The sequence below is a fragment of the Drosophila navojoa genome, chromosome 2, assembly GCF_054131105.1.
Source record: "Drosophila navojoa isolate 15081-1374.11 chromosome 2, UAZ_NAV_1.0, whole genome shotgun sequence".
NCBI classification, from domain to species: Eukaryota; Metazoa; Arthropoda; class Insecta; order Diptera; family Drosophilidae; genus Drosophila; species Drosophila navojoa.
The window spans coordinates 6,933,137-6,955,368 of NC_142890.1; the positions used below are offsets into that span (position 1 = coordinate 6,933,137).

The following is a 22,232-nucleotide window of genomic DNA, read 5'->3' on the forward strand; positions in this document are numbered from 1 at the left end:
CGATGATCGCCATCATCATCATCATCATCATCAACAGCAGCATCATGATGAAGAACATCAATGATGATGATCGCTGAGTGGGGTGCCAGCTGAAGCGCCAGGCATTGCCTCTTGCAGCTCCATACATAAAGCAGAGATAATAATGTTGTCGCTGTTGTTTCTGTTGCTGTTGTTGTTGTTGCTGCTGTTGTTCGGTGTGGATGCTGTGAAGTTTCTGTTTGGAGTTGGAATTGTGTGTAATTTGTTTGCCGGCTACTGCTGCGGCTACTGTATTTTAGTTGCTTCGCCTGCTGCTGGACAAGCAGCCCAAGCATCTACACACTCACATACACACTCACACACACACGCACACATTCGTTCGCTGGTTGCTGGCGTTGTTTGTTGTAGCCGCTACTTGAGCGTCAGCAGCAGCAGCAGCAACAACAACTGCCGCAGCTGATGCGATCCGATCAGCATCCCAGCGAGTTTATCTTGCGCTTTAAAATGCGGCCTCTTCCTTAAGCTCAAGTTGCTGCCAGTTGTGTCGCGCCTCTCTCCCCACTGCCCCCTCCCTGGCTACCTATCTCTGTCATATCGCAGCTTCCTTTCGCTGCCTCATTATGTTTGCTCTATGCAAGCAAAGATTTTCTATTTTAATTATTAAAAAAAATATATAAAAAATCTATAATTATATTTAGAGTTTTTCCAAGCAATATTTATTTTAAGAGAAAAGCTTTTAGCACATGATTCACATTTGGCTCATCTGCAATCCAGCCCATATCCGTTTCATTTAGTCTTGGGTGACTGACCGCATTTCTAATTTCTAATTCTCGAAAATCTCAAGCTCACTTCCCATTGCATAAATTATGCCAAAGCTAAAAAAAACTTGTGAAAATATTAAAGCGCGCTTCCCGAATCAATTAAAAGCCAATTAACACACAGAACTGGCTCTAGCGTTTGGCAACTGGGCTGAGAGTTCTATGCAAATGATATTGGCTAAAATAAATGTTTAATTAATAACTTTGATAGTTGACCGATAGGCCAGAAGAAAAAAAAATCGAGGCCAAAAACTCGTTTGCCGCGGAAGCATATCCTGTGCGCATTAAATGTTTTGCACATGCTCGGCCAACTTCCGCAGTTGAGGTGGGTGTGGGGTGTGCTGGGAGGAGCGTAAAGAAAAGCAACAGCTTTTCCAGTTTAGTTGGCTATTTTTCAGCTTCTTTCTCTGCAGTTTCTGCTCCTCAGCTTTGTTTTTGCTTTGCTTATTTATGGCCGCTTCCTTTACGGTTGCGGATGCTGAAATAGGTTGACTTGGGCTGGTCACTTGTTGGCAAGTTTTCCAAAGCTGATTTGAATGCCAGATACAATCCTGAGCAACAGCTTTCGCATTTCATTTGACGCTGGCACTGGCTCAATATCTGGCTAAATGATCAGTGCTTGGAGTGCAGCTCGGGCACAAAAGCAAAAGAAAAAGTTGCATGCGTTTCGTGCAATGTCTATTTTCGCAGTGTGCTGTTGTGTATTTTTTCTCACATTGACCGGATGAGCAGCTGCTGGGGATCAGGTGAGGATGAATATAATAACATAAACCCCAATATCAACAACAACAGCAGCCGAAGCAGCCGCAGCAGCAGCCGCAACGGCAGCAATCGAACTGACGAAACCAGTTTCATTGAGAAAACGTCCAAACGCTGGGGGCCCCCGAATGGTTGGGGCCGGCACTGACCAGAGATAGACAAAGCGAAAGAGAGACAGATAGATAGAGAGAGAGAGAGAGAGAGTGAGAAGACCAATACATGAATTAATCACTTCGTTTGTTGTGGACCGATCGAGCAGGCGGGTGGTTGGCATTAACCCAGCATGTGCGGATGTGTGCGAGTTTCCAGATCAGCCGAGCTGTGTGAATGAATCGCCAGTGGGGTGTGTGTGTGTGTTTGTGAGTGGGGGCTCCCTCATGCCGTGCTATGCACATTTTATGAATGAAATGATCGACAGCTGAATTGCGAAATTGTTAAACAACAGCAACAACAACAACAAATCTGAGCAACAGGCCGGCCAAACAACTTGTATTGTTGCTACAACTGCGGCCGGTCCATTGATCCAACAGGTCGAAGATACATATTCCACTTCGACTTCAACGTCAACGTAGCGCCAGTGGAAACATAATTTCTCTTAATTATATTGCCGGCGATCTCGTAGAGTTAATGAGTGTTGATTAAAATTTTGTTGCTCATGCGATTTATGTAGACATCACCGACAGCATAAAACCATCCACAACAGAGACGATCTCAGCATGTATGTGGATATATGTATGGATATAGAGAGTGATGGGATGATATCCTCTACTCCATCATTGGAGCTGCTTTTGTTTATATGGCATTTTTATTGGCCTAACTCTGATCGATGCTGATTTAATTAACTGACTGAAAGATTTGCCCAATTGGGTGATCAATCAATTTCGTTACACTTGTCGATTTCTGCATATTTTTGTTGTGATTTATTTGTGCATTGAAAATGTTTGAATATATGATTTATTTCTATTTCCTATGAAATGAATTGTGTGAATGGAATGGAATGCTACTGAAGCAATCGTATCTACAACATTTTATATTTGTATAAATACTTAAGAAAACTTGTATAACATTTTGTTTCAATTATTTAAATTCAATCAGAGTTTGAATTTTTGTGTAATAAATTAAGTCTTGGAAATCTTAATGGAATTGAACTGGGACTGAATCGAAATAATGTATAATAATATAAAAGGAAATTCAAAATTAAATACTAAATATGAATATGGAATAAATTGGAGATGAAATTTATTTAAAAGTCAATATATACATATATATATATATATATATTTTTTTTTTAATTAATAATCGTATAAATATAATATAATATGTTGGGTAGACTTTCTTGCTTTCAACTTGTCTTATAATTTATTAAAATTGTCAAAAAAAAATTTAATTTAAAAAAAAAAAAAAAAAAAAATATTATAGCTAAAGCTAGTTATATTAATATTGTATATGCCATATCAAGTTTGAGCTGTTAATCAAACTAACTTAAAAAAAAAAAAATTATTGCTGATTATAACGATTGGTGTGTAATGTGCCAAAGGCGGTGCATTTCCTCTTCCAGCGCTTTTTATTGCTGCGCTTTTTTTTCCATAGCATAAGCCCATTAACGCCTGCATGTGTGTGTGTCTGTGTGTGTATACAATATACAGTAGGTAATCATAATCTCGATGACTGCACTTCAAACAGTTGCCAATGTGTCTGTTTGATATCAGACACTCGGTTGCTTTCCGTTGGCCCGTTTCTTCACACCTTCACCCTACGCCCACACTCCGAGCCATGCGAGCGGCCCAGACGCAGTGCAGCCACAACAAGTGCAATGGCAACAAACATGAAAGCGAATGCTTTGATCTATCGACTGCAATAACATCTCAGTCCCACCTCCTCCCATCCTCACTGAAGCCGATCCAAAAACCGAAACCATTGTGGAGCTCATAATTGTATGTTATAATTATTTAGGATTTTAATTGCGACAGAATAATATAGAGATGAGTTGGACAGGAAGAAGCTGCTGTTGTTATACAAAACATAGTATATATAACAAATCGTTTTCGAAAATCATAAAAATGCGTTTTTGTTGGCTGTGTTTTATTTTGTTTTTCCCATTTTGTTTTCTGTTTCTTTGCTATTCATTTTCCGCTTTGTCGTTTGATGTTATTTTTCAACTGCTGGAAAATCGTTGGAAAATAAACAATGCGCTTTTCCCTCTGTTTCCCTCCCTCTCTCTCTCTTTCTCTTTAGCTTGAATTTATTGTGCAGCAATTTTCTGGGCAAATCTATTGCCACATTTAGTTAAAGACATATACATATTAAGACTAAATATATTTGGTAATTTCTTTCTCGAATTTTAGCATAATGTGAGCTTTTGTTGTTTGTAAACATGACAAGTTCCGTCGAAGACTGCACGCGAATTCAATGAAACGCAAACGCCGCGCAGTCTGTTTGTGTTCTTTAATGTTGTTGTTGTTGTTACTGTTGTTGTTAGTGTTGTTGCTGAAACAATATACCCATAAAGTTGTGCTGTACAAATATGAAAAACAATAATGCCTCGCCTATGGCACACACATATTAAAAATGAATTTATTTCGCTTTTAGCAAGAACCCAAAAAGAGAAAAGAATGAAATTGAAAAACGAAATTCAACTATTTGACGATTGATCTCAGTTCCGTTCGCATACCCCGCCCCCCCGTTCGCCGCGATCATTGCCAATGCATTCATGTGAGAGTTTTCGTTTGATCATCAATTTTATTACATAAAATGGTTTGGAGCTGATTGTTATGCCACACCCTGTGTGGAGTCAGGCGATGGGGTAGTGCTGCTCGCTTTTATAGAGTGAATTTGAGCTGACTCTAGCGCTAAGATGTTTTTCGTCATTCAAAAGTCTATCTATTTAGCTTTGCGATTTGTTTTATGCATCTATAAAATATCTTTTATATTTCAATATTAGATATATAGATTAATAAGACAATAAGTGTAATCTTTTATGGTTGCTTTACTACTCAGACTTAGCAATATTTTCTAGGATTTAATTGGTCTATTGTATCGGACTCTTAAGTTCTTAGTTTCCACACGGCATTTCTAATCGTATATGGCCTAGTACCAGATTTGGCTCGTCTGAGAATTCCCTATTTGGTGCCTTTTGTATTATATTTAATAATTCAATAGAAAATTTCGAATTTCGTTCTATTCCTAACTGAACATCCATACAGGGTATCTCTCTGCCCAACATCTTGCCATGCTTTACCGCTACAATTGTTCTTTTTGTATTCGTGTGTTTTTTCTCCATCTCTCTCTTCGGGGATTTCCAGTGTTCATAAACACACAAACACACACACACATTGAATGCCTCTCCAGCTATCGATTGACTTTGGCCTGTCTATATAAATTGTATTTTGTGTTGATCGTTTGCTAAATAAACATTTTTTATAGGTAATGTTGTTGTTCTTGTTGTTGTTATTGGGCATGTTGTATTCCTGTGAGTATTTAGTGTGTGTGTGTGTGTGTGCCATTTGTCTTTTAAGATATGGTTACCTACTTAGCTGGAAAGAAAAAAAGCGCTGTAGTCAAAAATAACTTAATTGGTCTTAATATTTTGTAGAATTTGCTTTGTGAAATTTCTGGGTAATATCAAGAAATTGCTTATAAAAGCATTAAAAAAAAGCAAACAGCAGAGCAAATTTAGATAACTGATAAATGGATTACATAAAAATGAGTCATCAATGTTATCTATAAGCTTGGGATTGAAGAGCTTAAGTATAATTTGTAGGCAGTAATTCAGCTGCAATATGAACTTAGTTTGGCTCGCCATAAATAATTATAATGCCTTTATTACCCTCAGTCAAATGCAATTAGACTTGGTGTTTGTACCGCCCACCCTTAATTAAAGAGCTGACCGACTGACTGGCTGACTGACGAACTGATTAACTGACCAACTACGCACAATTAAAGATGTCAACGCAATGCGCACGCGCACAGCTCTTTCTAAAGGGCTTCTTCTTAATTTTTTGTCAGATTTCCATAGGCTAATTGAATCAAATGAAAATTGAAAGACGGCAATTAAAAAAGCAGCAGCTGGCCGACCAGAGGAATGTCGCTTGAAGATAGTTCCCCGCAAATTGGATGTAAATGCCTGGCCATTGTGAGTGCAGCCAAGGGCTAATGCTATGTGCAGACAGCGCGTTATTGGGACTTGTTTTGATGATAGCGCGGTATTAGTCACAGAAATGCAAGTTGTTCTTAGAAATATAAACTCCTCTATCTCCGGTGTTATCGCGCTATATCTGAGCATAAATATATAAACAAATATATGGGCTCGGGGGGAACCCTATGAGCAGGCTCGATAGCTACCCTCGATGGTGGCGGCCAGACATTGAGCGGCTTTGTTATCAGCTTTCGTCAACGGTCAAGCAATTACTCTCGGACTGCTACCTGGTCAGGTGACTAAGCAGTTGGCGGACGATTCGTTTATACTGAAATTTTCGCACAGCCTTAGTGGGAGTAGCGCACTGAAGGCAGACAAAAAATGAAATGAATTAAAAGATTGAGGGGAGACAAGCACCAGAATGAGAGACAGAAGGAGAGAGAACGAGTGCGAAAGACCCAATTGAAGCAGCTTGAGAATTTAGCCCAAATTAAGCCAAAGGCAAAAAGGAAACCAAAAATGTTCGTATTCCCACGACTCTTGGAGCCAGACGCCAAGCGACGAGTCCTTGATCGGGCCATTGAAACGTACTCAGGCAGCTTGGAGTAAGTGATAGTCGCTTTTAGATTAAATTGTATGCATGCTGGTGGAGAGATCGAGCATGCCGGCCCAACAACAGCTATGCAGGGTATTCACCTCATCTACAATTCCTTCAAGATGCTGGGATTGCTTCACTCCTTGGGGGGATTAGCAGGTAAAGGCTGAGTGTGCAGAAAGGACTCGACAAAAAGGACGAATATGTGTTTGTAATTCGAGTCGCCTCATTCTTCATTTTCGGTTGGTTTCTTCATCTTTTGCCCAAAAAGCAAACAAACATATCTTAACACATACATATGTATGTAAAAAAGGATCGCCAATAATAAGAAATTTCAAGTTCAAGTGCGTGGGAATTTCATGTTCTGCGAATTTCCATTGTCTCTGCGAGCTGCTGGTCAAATGCGAGCTTAGATTTAGAGCGTAATTCATTTACGTGTACGCCAATTGATAGTGCTTAAATGTTCAATTAACACACAACTCAGGTGCAACATTTTTTCATGGCTTTTAACCCTCATCAAATTCGCAATTAATTTGATCATTTATTACGTTTGTTTTCTGTTCGTTTACACGAAAATATTCGAAACGTTCGATCGTTTTGCACCCTGTTTGGCGGAGCACGCACCGTGCGAGCCACTAGAATCTTCAGTGCAGCATGCAACATGTGAGAAGCACACACACACACACCGACTCACACACACTCACGTGTAGAGAGCGAGAGAGGCGGGCACACACAATTTAAGTGTTGAGTGTGTAATTTTATATTTCCGGTGTAGTAAGTTTCATACGACAACTCAGCTCTCTGCCAGGGCCACATCTTTGGCTGGTTTTCTCTGCCTTTTGCTGCTGCTGCTGCTGCTGCTGCTCCTCCTGCACTTGCTTTTGCTGTTTCAGCTGCTAAAGTGCAACAACAACTGCAACTGCAACTACAACAAGTATCTGTCCGTTGGTTTGGCGCTGCTTGTCAGCCAAACGACGTCGTCTCACACAATTCCTGCAATTATTTTTATATCGAAATAAAAAGCAAAAAAAAAAAATACAAAACACCAGAAAAAAGTGAGAAACAAAAGAAAAATGAAAAATATATAAAATTAAACACCCCACCGCACTATCAGACAGCCAGACAGCCTGTCATGCATACATATTTATTTATATAAATATATATTTATATATATGTGTGTGTGTGTATACGCCTCTGTGTGTGCTTTGTCGTAATTTGGATGCACATTATTTGATTTATTTGCTTTCAATATAATTCTTAAGGCTCCCCGTTTTATCCAGAATTGATGTTGTTATTGTATTTGTTGTCTGATATTAAGAAAACTCAACTGCATATAAGGTTTTCGTAGAAGCGAAGCGTCAAGGCAAAGTAAAAAATAAAACAACCTATACTAAGCAAGTATTTATGCTTTGTTTTAAGCCATAGCCGACACGCGAATACTCTAGAATTGTGTTTTTGTAGAAAATTGTAGAATTTTTTTTTTATTTTTATTTTTAATTTTTTTTTTTATTTTTATTTTTTTGGTGAAACGTTTGTTTAAATTATAACTATATAAATGTATATTTAATTTGAATTATTTTTAACACTCTTTCAATCTTTCCTAAGTACAAATTAATTTTTTTTTACCATTTCTAATAGACTTTATATTCAATATTTAGTTATAAAATATTATTGAATTTATTACACATTGGCTAATATTTTTGAATTTATAACAAATTGGCCAATATTTTTTATTCGCATTTTTGACTATTAAAAAATATATATTAATGATTTCTATTTTATTAATAATAGCTTAAAAGCGAAACGAACATTTCCTTGAACATTTACAAATTCAACTTGCCATAATTTTTATTGTAAGAGTATACAATCTGTCGTTAATTAAATATGCCTTTGTGAACTTTTCCAAGAACTTGTCTCATTTTGCCTCACTTTCAATTCGTATTTACATAAACTTTTATTTATCGCTCCATCACGGAAGTAATTTATGTTTAAAGAGCTTAAAAGCACAATCCTTGAATGTCCGTGACTGGCCACACCTCCATCGATTGAGAGTTGTTGTGCTTCACTTCAATCGGCATGGATTCAAATTAGTTTAAAAATGTCGCAAAGTAGCCTTGTATGGCCCGAGGTGCTTTAAGCTGAAATCAAAGGACATTGATGGCACAGAAGACAGGACATTGAAGGCAGACGATGTCCTTGCTAAACTGATTTCAATTAGATGTGAGACAGATTCGCTGCAGTCGATAAGTGCAGCGTATCCTAGCTAAGATCATTTCACATTATATTCTTATCCGAGAACTTTTACAATTTAATAAAATTGAGCACTTTGTCTTTACTTGGCTGTGTGTGTGTGTGTGTGTGTGTGTGTGTGTGTGTGTGTGTGTGTGTGTGTGTGTGTGTGTGTGTGTGTGTGTGTGTGTGTGTGTGTGTGTGTGTGTGTGTGTTTGTGCAAACAGAAGCCCCAACTTCGAGCCAGCAGTTCCAGTTGAATCCAACGCCAGCTCCAACTCGATGTTGGTAATGAAATATCTAACGACCGGAAGTCAATAGCAAATACTTAATAATGTTGTTGATTTGCCTCGCTTTGTGGCTGGCTGGCTGGCTCTCTGTTCGCCTGTGGCTGCCATTTGGCTGTGGCATGGCTGCGTGTTGTCTGTTGCACGTTGCCCCACCTGTCGCTGGGCTGGAGCTGGGGATGGGGCACAGTTATAAGGATGTGCCCGTAAATGATTTAATTGATTCGAGTCGCTCGTACAACTAATTCAAGAGCAAGAGAAATACTTTCGAACTTGGCCTAAGAAGTGTGCTTCACATATTGATACGATATCAACAAATATTGGTTATAACTTCCGTTGTTAACTATCAGCTCTTCCGGTTAACGCGAATTCTTATTTGAACTTGGAGAATTTTCAAATCGCTCAAATTCTAAGAAATTGCCAATCATTATAAAGTGGACTTTAAATAAATAATCAATCTTCCGTTATGTTAGATAACGATCACATTTGCCGTTTATACAACCGGAAGTTAACTTGTTCACACGCGTGCCAAACACACACACGCAAACATTCGAACTGAAAGTTCCCACATAACAGACAGCCAGACAGACATACAGATCTCTTTCTCTTCCGCATTTTGATTAGACTGAAACTAATTTAGATACTCATAACATTCAATGTGTCTATAGTATATTGAAGTCTTGTGTTTTTGGCCCACTTTCATTTGGTTGTTGGCCTTATCAGTATTGATAAGCACTAAAATAACCTGCACTAATAAATTTTTGCAAGTACTCCATTTCCTTGGCGGCGCGCTTTCTTAGAATTTTGATAAGCGTCATAGGCATAAAATGCGCATATAGAAAAAAACTAAGCAAGTTCTAGTCGAGACTGCTCGACTACGAAATCCCCCGAGCCCTTGGGAGAATTGATTGAAAACCGTTATACCCTGATTTCGCATTGAAAATGGGCTTAGGGTATAAAAAGCGTACAGCAAGAGCAAGAGAACTTAGAAGAGTAATAAGAAAATACAGATTAGGACTGAAATTCTCATTGTGAATCATTGCGCCCTAGGCGTAATTCAAGTTCATTCACAAGCCTTGATTAGTTTGCATAAAGCTTGAGAATTATTTTTATGGACTACGTGACATTTAGAATGTAGACCCTATTAGTTATAGTGATGCCAGTAATTCTAGTAATTATTTAGCTAAGATATGGCCAATCTCCAATGGCATTCCTAAAGATGAGTAAAAGCTAATAATCGGAAAAATCCAAAGTTCACCAACACAAACATACATATGCACACACAATGATATATTTGTATGTAAGAGTCTTGCCAATGTTTGAATGAAAATTCTGATTGGAGCTTCACATCTTGACTTCTTCATCGCCGTGCTGCATGTAATAATTTGATTGACCTAGTTCGGAGCGTGAAGAGCGAACAATGAACACCTCATAAGTACAGATATGTCTGATGATTGCCAACCGCATCTCAGCTAGCATGCAAGCCATTGGCCAGGAATGTAGCCGTTGCCTGGCATAGGCCGTAACACCCAAGCCGTCCGATCGTTGTGGTGTGTGTGGCCCCGGCCATGGAACTCCATCAAGGCATTGTATGATGGGCCAGTCAGCAGGTAATTCATAATGAATTTCAGACACGCACAGACGTTTTGTAATTTAAAGTTGTAACTACTGCGTTTTAAAGAGTTTTCCCTTTTGGCCAACTAGTCGCAAGACATGCCACATACAACATACATACATACATAAACATTTGCAATGTCAAACATGTGTAGCTACCTGTGTAAGTTAAGCTAAGCAATTTCTTCAACACGCAGATGCGCCCACCTCGAAGGCCCATTCTCACATAATGCATATTTCAGTGCATTTGTATTCATATACATACATAAATATGTATATTTCTATATATCTGTGTATGTGTGTTATTTGAGTGCTGCGGTGGGGCTTCCCCCTGCGTTTGTCGCCAATTATATGCGGTTTTGTGATAATGACCAAATGATCTCAGCACCGCTGCCCGCTGCCCGCTGCCCGCCGTCAGCCGCGTCGCCGCACGTAATTTCAATTCATTCATAGACTCGAAACACGACGCCGCATCGGGCGTTTGTTTCATTCATAAATTTACCTGGTCGCGTTGTCATAATAGCTCTATCTTATGGCTGTTGTTTTCCTACTCCCTCTCTCCTTCTCCTTCCTTTCTAGTATACATCGTACTTATAATTTGTGCGAGTCGCTGTCGCCGTCGTCGTCGCCGTCGCCGTCGCCGTCTTCTTCTCTGCCTACGTTTCGGCTCTCCTAGCCGTTTTGCTTTATCACATTCACATACATTATTTACCACGGGCCTGTGTTCGATAGCGATACGAATGGAAGGCAAAGCAAACGGAAGCAGCGGAAGCGGCGACGCCGACGTCGATCATTGTTGTTTCTTCTGCTGCTGCCGCTGTCGCTGTCGCTGCTGCTGCCGTATTGCTGTTGCTGTTGTTCTTGTATATATTTTTGACGTTAAGAAAACGAGCCGACGCCGCTTCTTCTTCTCTTCTACAACTTCTTGTTGTTGTCTCATTGTCTGTGGCTGGAGTTTTTTTTGTCGAACGAGAATGCGCGTGCAAGGCAACATAAGAAATTCATTCATAAATGCGATGCCGTTGCTGTTGTTGCCTTTGCTCGCTGCCTGCAATGTGTGTAAGGAAACTTGAGAAGGTTTGCCATATGTGAGGTGCATGCACACACATGCAGGCATGCATGCATGTATATACTAGCATATGCATTCGTACGTTTGCATGTGTGTGTGTGTGTGTTGGAATATTGAGCAGCTACTTTGGTCACCTGATCTCGTTTGTTCACTTTGCCAAAGTTCTTTTTGCCAGTAAAAGATATGTAGAGAGACATAAACGAAGAGTAAGAAAGAGAGAGAGTGAGGCGAGCTAGTTGTAGGCAGAGCTTTTGAACTTTGCACACACTTGCGGACTGACATTTGTGCACCTGTTACACCCTGTACGCAGTGTCACCTGTTGCCTGCCTTTGCCGTTCGCCTGTTTTTGTTTGTTGTTTGCTTTGGCTTTCATTCCAAGCGATTTTTTGTTTCTCATTGCTAAACAAACAGCTTGTTGTTGTGTTGTTTTACTAGGTGTAGCTGTTGCTCTGCTGTTGTTGTCGGCACGATGTGATGGCCGTTTCCGTTCCACACACACACACGAACACGCTCGCGCACGCACACACATACGAGCGTACGCACGCATATACATACATAGCTAAGCGAGCGCTCTCCCAGTTCTTACGCTCGCACGTAGCACTGCTTAAACAGTTTCGTTTGTGAATGAATTCCACTCGTTTCGCCTCGCTCTCAGATTTACGACGCTAGCTCTGGCATTCCAATTCCACTTGTTGCGCACTCCGCTCTCGCTCTCGCGCTCTGCGCTTCTGTCTGTGTCTCTCTGGCTCGTTTCTTCTCGTTGTTTAGGATACCCAACGGACGACCCGATCGTTTCGTTTCAGTTTGGCTTCACAAATCCAGCAATCCAATAGATACACAGAGAACCAGAGACCAGTTACAAAATTTATTTCAGTTTCGTTTTTTTGTTGTGCATTGTGCAACGTACATTTTTACTTAAATAAATTTAAATAAATCTTATCGCTCTGCGCGCGCGCGTTTACTATGTACGCTCTGTGTGTATATGTGCTCAATTGTGTGCGCGTGTCTGTGTGTGCGATCTCTATGTAAAAGACAAACAAAAAACAAAAAATAACAACGCAACTGATAAAGCCAACACTCGTTGCCAAGGCAATAATCACATCCCATACGTTAATAGCAGTGCTGTGATGACTAATTAGTGTTTAATGCCAGCCATTCAATTGAGTTAAATGTGCATTGCAAACAAGAATAGTAACCAGCCAGCAGATACATTCGTATCTACAAGATCAAACGAGGCGAAAGGGTCGCGACTTTCACTGACATTTCGGGTCAAATTTGTTGATGCTGCTTTGATTTGTACGCCAATAAATTGAATGCAATTGAATAGAGCGATCGCTGGCTCCCCACCCTTTGTGTTTCTGTGTGTGTGATACGAGTGATCTTTAATTGGTTTGACTTCTGACACCCAAGCGAGCACAGCGATACTTAACCCATAAACAAGATACTTACATATTCATTTAGGCAGCTCTGAGCTGTTGTGACTGCTAAATTATGACAAACGAATGGATCGATTGGAATGATTGTCGCATGTTGCCGCCGCTGCGTTCGGCAAACTATAACAGCAACAGCAGCAACAACAATAACAGCTACAACAACAATCACCAAACGATTCTCAGCAATAGCTATCAAAGTCTAACAAGCAAATTTCACCTGAAAGCCCACAAGCTGCAGCAGTTGCACACGAGCAATGGCAAACTGCGAGGTAATTGATTCGATATAATTAGGATAACTATATAGTAGAGCCTTTTAATATATATGTACATATAGAGGAGAATATAATTACTAATCTGTATTTCCTTCAATTGATTTGCAGATGTGCCCACAGCATTGCCTCCCCTCACGCCTGGCACGAATCGCAAGGTGAACGAGGTGCTTAAAGCCTCGTTTGCCTCCTGGGAGAAGGAGGTGCAGAACTGTAATATAACCAAAGGTAAGCAAGCAGTTCAGCTGGAGTACTTGAACCAACGAATTCATTCATTCCCATGCACTTGTCTAAACTTCAATTGGTTGCATTGGCAACGCCAATGAAATAATAATTTACAAACAGTCCCATACAAAGACGTGATCATAAATGAATATTAATCGTTTCCCACAGCAATAGACTTAGAAATGAAAATTTGGTTTACAGCGCTCCCACGCACAACAACAACAACAACAACAACATCAATAATAATAACAATAAAAAAAATACGAATAACAATTAATTAGACAAGCAATGAATGCGGCATTAGAAAATGTTTATTAATCGAATTACGTATTTTCATGTTGTTAATTTATTCATTTCAGATCCCCGCGAATGGACGGAGGAGCATGTTATCTACTGGCTCAACTGGGCCAAAAACGAATTCTCGCTGCTCTCCATGGACCTGGGCCCGTTCTGCAAAATGACCGGCCGTGAAATGGTCGAGCTGGGCAAAGAGAAATTCCTGGCCATAACGCCGGCGTTCACGGGCGACATTCTGTGGGAGCATTTGGATATACTACAAAAAGGTGAGCACGTGACAGGCATCCAACATCAGCAGCTGGCGCCAGTCACACATTAAGTCAATCACTCCTCAGTCATCAGTCAGCCACAAACTACTGAAACATTGCCCTCTCCGAATACAATATTCATTCAATAATTGGCTGTTTCGAATGCATGCATATGAGAACTACTATATAATTTAATTGGGTCCGCAGCAGATTTAAAAGATATGTAGAATTATTCAATATTGAATTATAAATAGATTAGTTGTATATTAATTTTTAATTGGGCATTTCAGAGGGTTTATGGCGTATAAAAAACTGAGACAAGATTTTAGTACCAATTAAAAAATGAAAAGGAATGGTTTATTAGCTTGCTTATTGAAGCTAACATGATGGGAGTATCAATAATAAAGCTTTTTTATAATTCTAAAATATGTGTGACCAAATTATATTTTTATATAGTTTTGCCTTTAAAATATGTGAGAAGACTAGGCATTTAATTATGAATTTTTAGTCATTTTTGGAGCTAATAAAAATAATTTGTTGTCGCTCGAGTTTGTCATCTGAGTATGAATGACAGAGTAGACATCTCGATTATTTTTTTAGAGACTTCTTCGAGTCCCTATCTAACAAGTCCCACAATTTGCAAGAGCTTCAGCTTTGCATATATAAAATCAGCATCTATAATAAAATAATAAAACCAACGTCTATACGTGGATGCCTTATACATATACATATATACATACAACCTTCATACATATATAGCACCAACACAATAACTCCAATTGGTTTCTGCTTTATTGCAATTACATTTGTTATTCTATTTATTTGCTCAGTCCATATAAAAAAGTTAAATTAGTATTTTATATATTTGAACTTATTTTTATAAAAAATGGATTTTTTATTGAACTGTCGATTTTTTTTCAATTGCACTTTTCCTATTTTTATTTACGCATTAAATTAATAAAAGTAAAATTTCTTCAAATATTTTAAAAATATGTTGCGCGCTTTTATTAAATCACACGAGCTCGCAGGTCCTTTTTCTCGTCCTTTCTGTGCACGCTTTAACAAACTAGGTTTACCTGGCCGTATAGCTGCAGTCCAAATTGTCAGCTGAGTGGGCGGAAGTCGTGGGGCAAACGCTAACGAAATCAAAGACCAAATTGATTTGGGGCGGAATGTTGGCTACTAACTAAGTTGTGAAAGGGGTTTGGCAAACCTTGTTGCCAGTTGCCTGTTACCTGTTGCTTGTCGCACGTTGCTTCCTGTCCGGTCGTGCTCGGTCCGTTACGGAATTTGACTTGGCCAAGCTTAACCATTTTTTTTTTTTTTTTTGCTCTCACAAATATATTAAATTTGAAAACCTAAAAAAAGCTTTTAGTTTAGGTCGAGCCCCTAATAAGGTAATGAAAAATATTGTTGAACTAATTGAATTTCCTTTGCATAGATTGTGAAAAACCAAATGAGGATATTGTGCACGGCAATTCCTTTGAATCGTCTGGCAATAGCTCGGTCTGCGGATCCAATTACCAGGCAGCGACGCCGGCCACGACGCCCGTCTCCAACAACAGCATTGCGAGTCGGCTGTCCATGGATTATGCGACAACGGCGGCGAGCAGTGATAAGAGCAACAGCTACCACACACCGACACCTGCCATGCCACACAACGGTAAGTAAACGATTAGCCATAAGATACACAAGCCCATGCGATACGCAAACAGATTGTATCTGTAAGATACAAATGGATGATCGAACCATAAATATATTGAACAGATTTGTTGCCACAATTAGTGTCAAATCCATGACATGTGATGATCATTAAGCCATCCAAGTTGTTTATGGCACATCCTCCCATGAAATACAAGTATGTGGATATCTTCTAGATAGATTGGCATATGTTTAGTGCATCCGGCGGAATGTTATTTCGGCAATAATTTGCGCTGAGCTGCCTACGACTACGACTATGATTTGTATTTGAATTTGGATACCGATTACGATCGATGATTACGATTATGTATGGCAGCAATGGGCATATCCAGATCTTTATTAATCGCTAATGCGCTCTGCAGTCCGTTCAGTGCGGAGTGCGAGCTGCTTTTATTTGTTGTATTTTTGGATTGGCTTTTAATTTATTTATGTGAAATTGAAATTGAAACGGAAATTAAATTTTAAAACAAATAGCTAAATGTTGTCGGTGGCGGTGGCAGTGTCGGTGCGGCCGGCGCCAGCGTAGGCTGCCGGAGACCACGTCGACAGCATATCTAAATATCCATTTAATTTTGTTTACATATAAGGCGGCAGGCGGCAGGCGGAGCATGCGGCGACCCCGCGGCACACAGCTTGAGATACATTTATTAAATGCGCTGCCTGCCGTACAAATTGGAGCGACAGCGTCGCATCATTAATGCATTGTATCTTTCGCATTGTATCTGTATCTGTATCTGTATCTGCGTCTGCATCTGTATCGGTATATCAGCATCTTTAGCTTCATTTGCATCGGCAGCGGCAGCGGCGCCGGCGTCAGCGTCGGCATCTGCTGAGCCAGTGTTAACATGATGTAGCATGCGCCATCGCCACAGATATTCATTTTTTATTATTGAAAACCCTCTGCCCACTGCCTGGCTGGAGCTGCAGTTACAGTTAGTCGACTGGCTGCTGCTGTTGACATTATAATAAATGAATTGAATTTATGGTCTTTGACACATTATGACCATAAATGTTATATATATTGATACACATCTTTCCATATGCGTAGCCATAAGCGTGCGCAGCTAATGAAATAGTCAACCAATTTGACAAAAGACTAATTTTAATGAGCGCCTTTAAAAGACCTGGACGACTTTAGCATACGCTTTTCAAAGTCAAGTTGAAGATTGTATATATAGAAAGATATCTATAAAGGAACCTATCTTTCAGATGTTAACAGTCAGCAATGGATCATATCATATGTATATCTATATAACTATTTCTTATATATAAGTATGTGACCAGGGATATTTAAGGTTTTCATTGAATTGCAATGGGTATAAGGTATCTTAGATCATTATCAATTGCCAATCTTCAAGTTACGTTAAGCAAAGTCCTCAACTTTTTTCATCCCGTCTCCAACTCACTCAATTAGTTAAGCAACTCATCTGATCGTTAAATGTAGACTAAATGTAGCGCTTGTAGGCAGCCCAAGTTAGGTTCTATATTAATGCCTGATCGTAAATCGTGGATAGTGCTCGGTCTTAAATGGTTTCTGTTAGTCGCGAACGTCTTCAATTTGATTCGATAATTTTGTATATGGATGGCGAGCCGCATGTGACTGTGTTTTATTTAATTTTTCTGTTTTTTTTTTTTTTTTTTTTTATTTCGTCGACTCTCATCTTGCGGATCGTTTGCCCGCATACAAATTATGCGAGTCGGCTTGTCATCGTGCGGTGTTTGGGTCTGGAGAGCCCTCCTGCTGGTTTTGTAGGTTGTTTGCTTAATTCGTTTCGATTGTCTTTTTGTCAGTCATTAATTTGCTGCATTTACATATTATTGATGTTTAAGCTGACCCGCACGCCGTCGCCCCATCGCCCCATCTCTAGTTTGACCATTTGCATACATGAATTTATGTACACGTCTCCGTGAAGCTTCAGCCCAAGATTGTGTGAAAATTGTTTGGGAATCGAAGGGATATGTTGACTGAAGTGCCATTGCCCCGTTGACACTTGGACTTTGACTCGAGTCCTTGAGTGCATTGGCAGTTAATGTTAATGGAGTTTTGATATTTATACCAACCAGGTGTTCGTCTCGGCTTGACATTCGCAAATGGCAATTAAAAGCGCCTCTCCGCCAAGAAAATCGCATATCGCCATCAAAACTAAAACAAATTATGATTAATTGTGGCCATTAAAATTTGGTTTATGCCTTGCCAAGGGTTTTCCAAATTTAACAGTCGAAGAACCAAGAAACAGTGTCATGAACGCCCAGCTACTAACTTGAATTTATTTTTATGGCCGTTTCTTTTACTTGTTTTTCTCTGCTTCTTCCTCCTCCTCTTCTTCTTCTTTTGTGAAGTTTGTTTTAATTTGAGCTGCCGCTGCTGCCCGAACCTACAGCTCTTGACTGGCATCCAGCAAAGTCAAGCAACACCTACAACCGAAACCCAGCGAAGCGCAAAAAAGTTGAAAACGCTTCGAATTTCGTCATCGAGCAGCAATTTCTGAACACATGCACAGAGCCGATATACTATATATCTATATCCATATATCACTCTCAATAAATATATTTAATACATATGTATAGGTATTTATATAATTCATGCTGAATGATTTACAATTACTGGCTACAGTCTGGAACGCATTAGATTGAGGTGCTATGTGGCATACGACAACATCAGAGCTGTTGCCTCAATTCAGATCACTTTCGATGCAGCAACTCCCTTCTCTGATGATTTTCTTTAGATTTTCTCGAATCAATTTTGTACAGCTAACGCTTAGTCATCAGATACAATAACTCACAGATAGCTCACATATGATTATTGCTGCGCGTGTATTGGTGGCTGTATGGACAGCCAGGGTCTTTCGATGTTTTGCTTGAGAGCGCATCTGGGCTAGTGTATCTTAGATATTTGCACGCAAAATTGTTTCTTCTTTTTTATAAGCGCTGCCTTCGCTTATTGTTCTCTCAGTGGATTGCAGAGATTTGGTCAGAATCATATGTTAGCTGGGCTTAATTGGCAGCCCTTACAGCTGAGCGAGGAAAGGCCAGCCACCTTTCGACACCCAAGCGACGCCATGCTTGGCTTTCGTCTATTGTTAAACGAAATTTTTTGCGAAAAATTTGTTCTATTTTCACTACCGCAGATTGTTATTGGTGGCATAGTTTATAGATATATAAAGAGATATATATATGTACATATATAGCTACATAGCTATACATATATTTCTACACAATAAAATGCCTGATGCGTGAAATGTTTGTCCAAGCTTGAAGAGTTGCCATTGTTGCCGTTGTGTGTGGCTGTTGATTCATGTTCATCATCATCAGCAACAGCAACAGCAACAGCAATAGCAACATCATGCCGATGTCGGCATATAACCTCAGCCCAGCCAGCCAACCGATCAGACAGACCCGCGAGTCAGTCAGGCAGTTTGCCAGTTAGCCTGGTGAGTGTGCTCCATTCGCTTTTCAGATCGCCTGGCCATGCGAGCAGTGTCTTTGCTCGTGCCGCGCGTAGGTTGTTGCCACACGAAATGACACATTTAATGCATATTTGACTTGTAGATACATTTGAGTGCGCATACAGACGTCCCATCTCCACCTTCAACTACTCCATGCCACGGGGTCAGAGTCAGAACTAACGCCTCTGATCGCCATATTGCGTGTCACACACACACACACGCACATACACAACACTTATGTCTTGCTGTGAACTCTGGCGACGATCGCGAATACAAGTACAAGCACTCGCGTGAGTGTAGTTGTGACTGTTGTGGAGTCTTGAGTGTGTGCCAAGCGTTTTAGTTTAGTTACAGTTTGTTGATTTTGAAAGCGACAATGGAATTCTTTGCATGTGACAGATTACACGAGTACTTGTTTACACATGTGTCTGCGTCTCTGTATGTGTGCCTGTGTGTGAGTGTGGGCTTATAAAAAGTTAAGGTCAATTTACTTTGCATTTACTTGCCAGCAACGGTGTGAAAAGGTGAACTCAAAGATGTAATTACAAACAGCTCATTAAATTGAAAGTATATGAAAAGCTTCATCTAGACCTTAATTTGTTTGTGAATCGCAGAGAAAGGGGTATATATATTCAATTTGTTGTTTATCATAATTGAAAGAATATCAAGAGCTTCATCTAGACCTTAATAGTCAGCTGAGATTTAATGTAATTTAACAACGTTTGTGAATCGCGGAGAAAGGTGCATATATATTCAATTTGTTGTTTATCATAATAATATGGTTTCATATGAAGTACTATAGGTATGTATATATATTAGGGACATTGCAATTATCTCTTTGTTGGTCTTATACACTAACAATCTGAGTCAATAGAAATGATTAATGTAACTAAATGAGGATCATATTTACATTCCACAACGATGAGAATTACCGAGAAAGGCCCATGCATTATATATGTATCTGTTGTTTACAGAAACAGACTTGTAAACATGTGATCTATTTAAATGATTGATAGTCACGCCCTAGATAAATGTTGTGCTAATACCGAGAATCGCAAAGAAGGGCATATACATTTAGATTTCATGATTACCTCTTGATTAGCATACAATGTAAGGCACATAAAATAAATAAAATGAACCTCTAGAGCCATCCGCCTATATTAATTACTCTAAATTCAGCCATTAACGCAAGACAATTTTCACCTCCCACAAATTATGTGGCAACGAAGCAGAACATGGCGACGGTCAGAAGACGAGATGGGGCAGAGACAGATAGATAGAAAGACGGCCGGCTAATGTACGAACCACGCACCATGGCCAAGCCGGAGCACATAAGGCCCTTCAGTCATAACAACTGCGACTCAACAGAATTATGTTGATTGCAAATTTGTTAAGGTCATAAAATTAAATTTCGTATTTAATTTTAACGCCATTGTTTCTGCAGCGAGGCAAAGCAAAGCTGACTAAGGCAACAGAAAATAAAATTCAAATGGGAATTAGCTACTGGGGCATCCACTAGATGTTAGCATCGGACATCAGGCATATTATTATAGCATTTAGCGGAATTTAATGCGCCCACTTCGGGCCGTCGCAGAGGCTACACTTAGAATAGCATATTAATCATACTCTCGCAGCAACAATGGCTAGGGAGCTAGGCTGGGAGGCCTTCAAGCCAGAAATCACATTGTTGCTAATTAACATAGTCGCAACAGAGTTGAAGTGGAAGATTTGTACTGTGCGCCTGCGCGCTTCGTTGGTCAACTATTGGTGGTGGTGCTGGTGGTGCTGCTGCTGGTGCTGCTGGTGGTGGTGGTGGCAGAGCGCGCCAAGCTGTGAAAAGTCAAGTGAACGGTTTCGGCTTAATGGTATTTTTCAGTTTTTTTTTTTTTCCTTCTGCATGGTTCAAAAGCCGCACAACCTAGAATTTTGCTCTGCTCTCGCGTATTGGGGGAGTTGCAGCTATGCGGTTTCCCTTTTCTAGCCTTTTTTTCTCTCTCTTTTGTGGTTGGCGCGATCGGCAGTTAGTTAGCTACTGCCACATTGTAGTGCTCGTAGTGGATTTCGTTTAATTTATTATCATATATTCAGCTGAATCTGACGCGCGCCAAAGGCAACACCAAGCGCTGGCATTGGATCTAATATGTTCTTAGTGTGTGTGTGTGTGTGTGTGTGTGTGTTTGCTGCACCCCTCGACCCGGCCGGGCATACATACGTATTCATAGCTAAAAATTCAAATGGGTTTTGAGGCAACGCGCTCGACTATGCTGGCAATATTCGTCTACCCAGTAGATTTTTCTATATACGTATATACCTTGGCTTTATATACCCATTGTTGATGTCGACGCCGGTGACGATGACGGCGTCTCCTCGATGTTGGGACTCGAGCTGCCTTTTTTTCAGTTTTCAGTTGATTTTTTTCAGTCGTTTTTTTTTTTTTTTTTTTTTTTTGTGCTCGTTTTATTTCGTTACGTACGTAGATGTAAATTTACGCCATAGAAAAGCGTTACGGTCGAGTTAATTTAAAACAAAGAACATTCAAAAGAACAACATCAACGGCAACTGTGAGTTGGACTTTTTGTTGCTAGTTGTTGTTGTTTTCGACTCGGGGGAAAAAAAATTAAACATTAAATTGTATAATGCGAAAGCCGCTAATAGCAACAACAACAACAGCAGAAACAGCAACATCGACCAGAGCCAAAGGCAATGAACGAAACGCAGCGACGAAAGATACGAATTGCCTTGCATAGCAGTATACATATGTATGTACGAATACATTAATAGTTGCATTCATATGTAACACTAGCTGCGACTGAATAAGCTGTTAAAATCTATTCACAGTTGTGCTGTGAACTACCCTGAACTTTGATTGCAATTTGTGATAAACTATATATATCGCTATGCAAACTATTAGGGCTCTTTAGAACTAAAAAAAAAAAAATTAAATTACAAATTTGTAAATTGAAAAATAAAAATGTATATATATATATTTAGAAGACGAAATAGTATACATTAAAATAAAGTAATTTATAGAAAATAAAAACAAAAAATTTGAATAGGTTTTTAAGAGAGTAAATATTTAAATTATTTAAAAACGTTTTTATGAAAGTCAATATAAAATTAATTTTGAT

The 22,232-nt window shown here is 39.5% G+C and overlaps 1 protein-coding gene across 2 annotated transcripts in view; it reads left to right on the forward strand.

The window, feature by feature from the left end:
* The window catches only part of pnt (ETS transcription factor pointed), a 171,669-nt gene that overhangs the window by 133,292 nt on the left and 16,145 nt on the right, over positions 1 to 22,232 (forward strand). Inside the window, exons 1-4 of one of the 2 annotated variants that reach the window (XM_030384010.2) lie at positions 12,516 to 13,187; positions 13,299 to 13,415; positions 13,772 to 13,975; positions 15,399 to 15,620. In XM_030384010.2, coding sequence (XP_030239870.1) covers positions 12,977 to 13,187; positions 13,299 to 13,415; positions 13,772 to 13,975; positions 15,399 to 15,620 — 754 coding nt within the window. In that variant the 5' untranslated portion in view covers positions 12,516 to 12,976. Of the gene's footprint in view, positions 1 to 12,515; positions 13,188 to 13,298; positions 13,416 to 13,771; positions 13,976 to 15,398; positions 15,621 to 22,232 lie in introns of those variants that run through there. The other variant, XM_089256138.1, reaches the window with a different exon arrangement.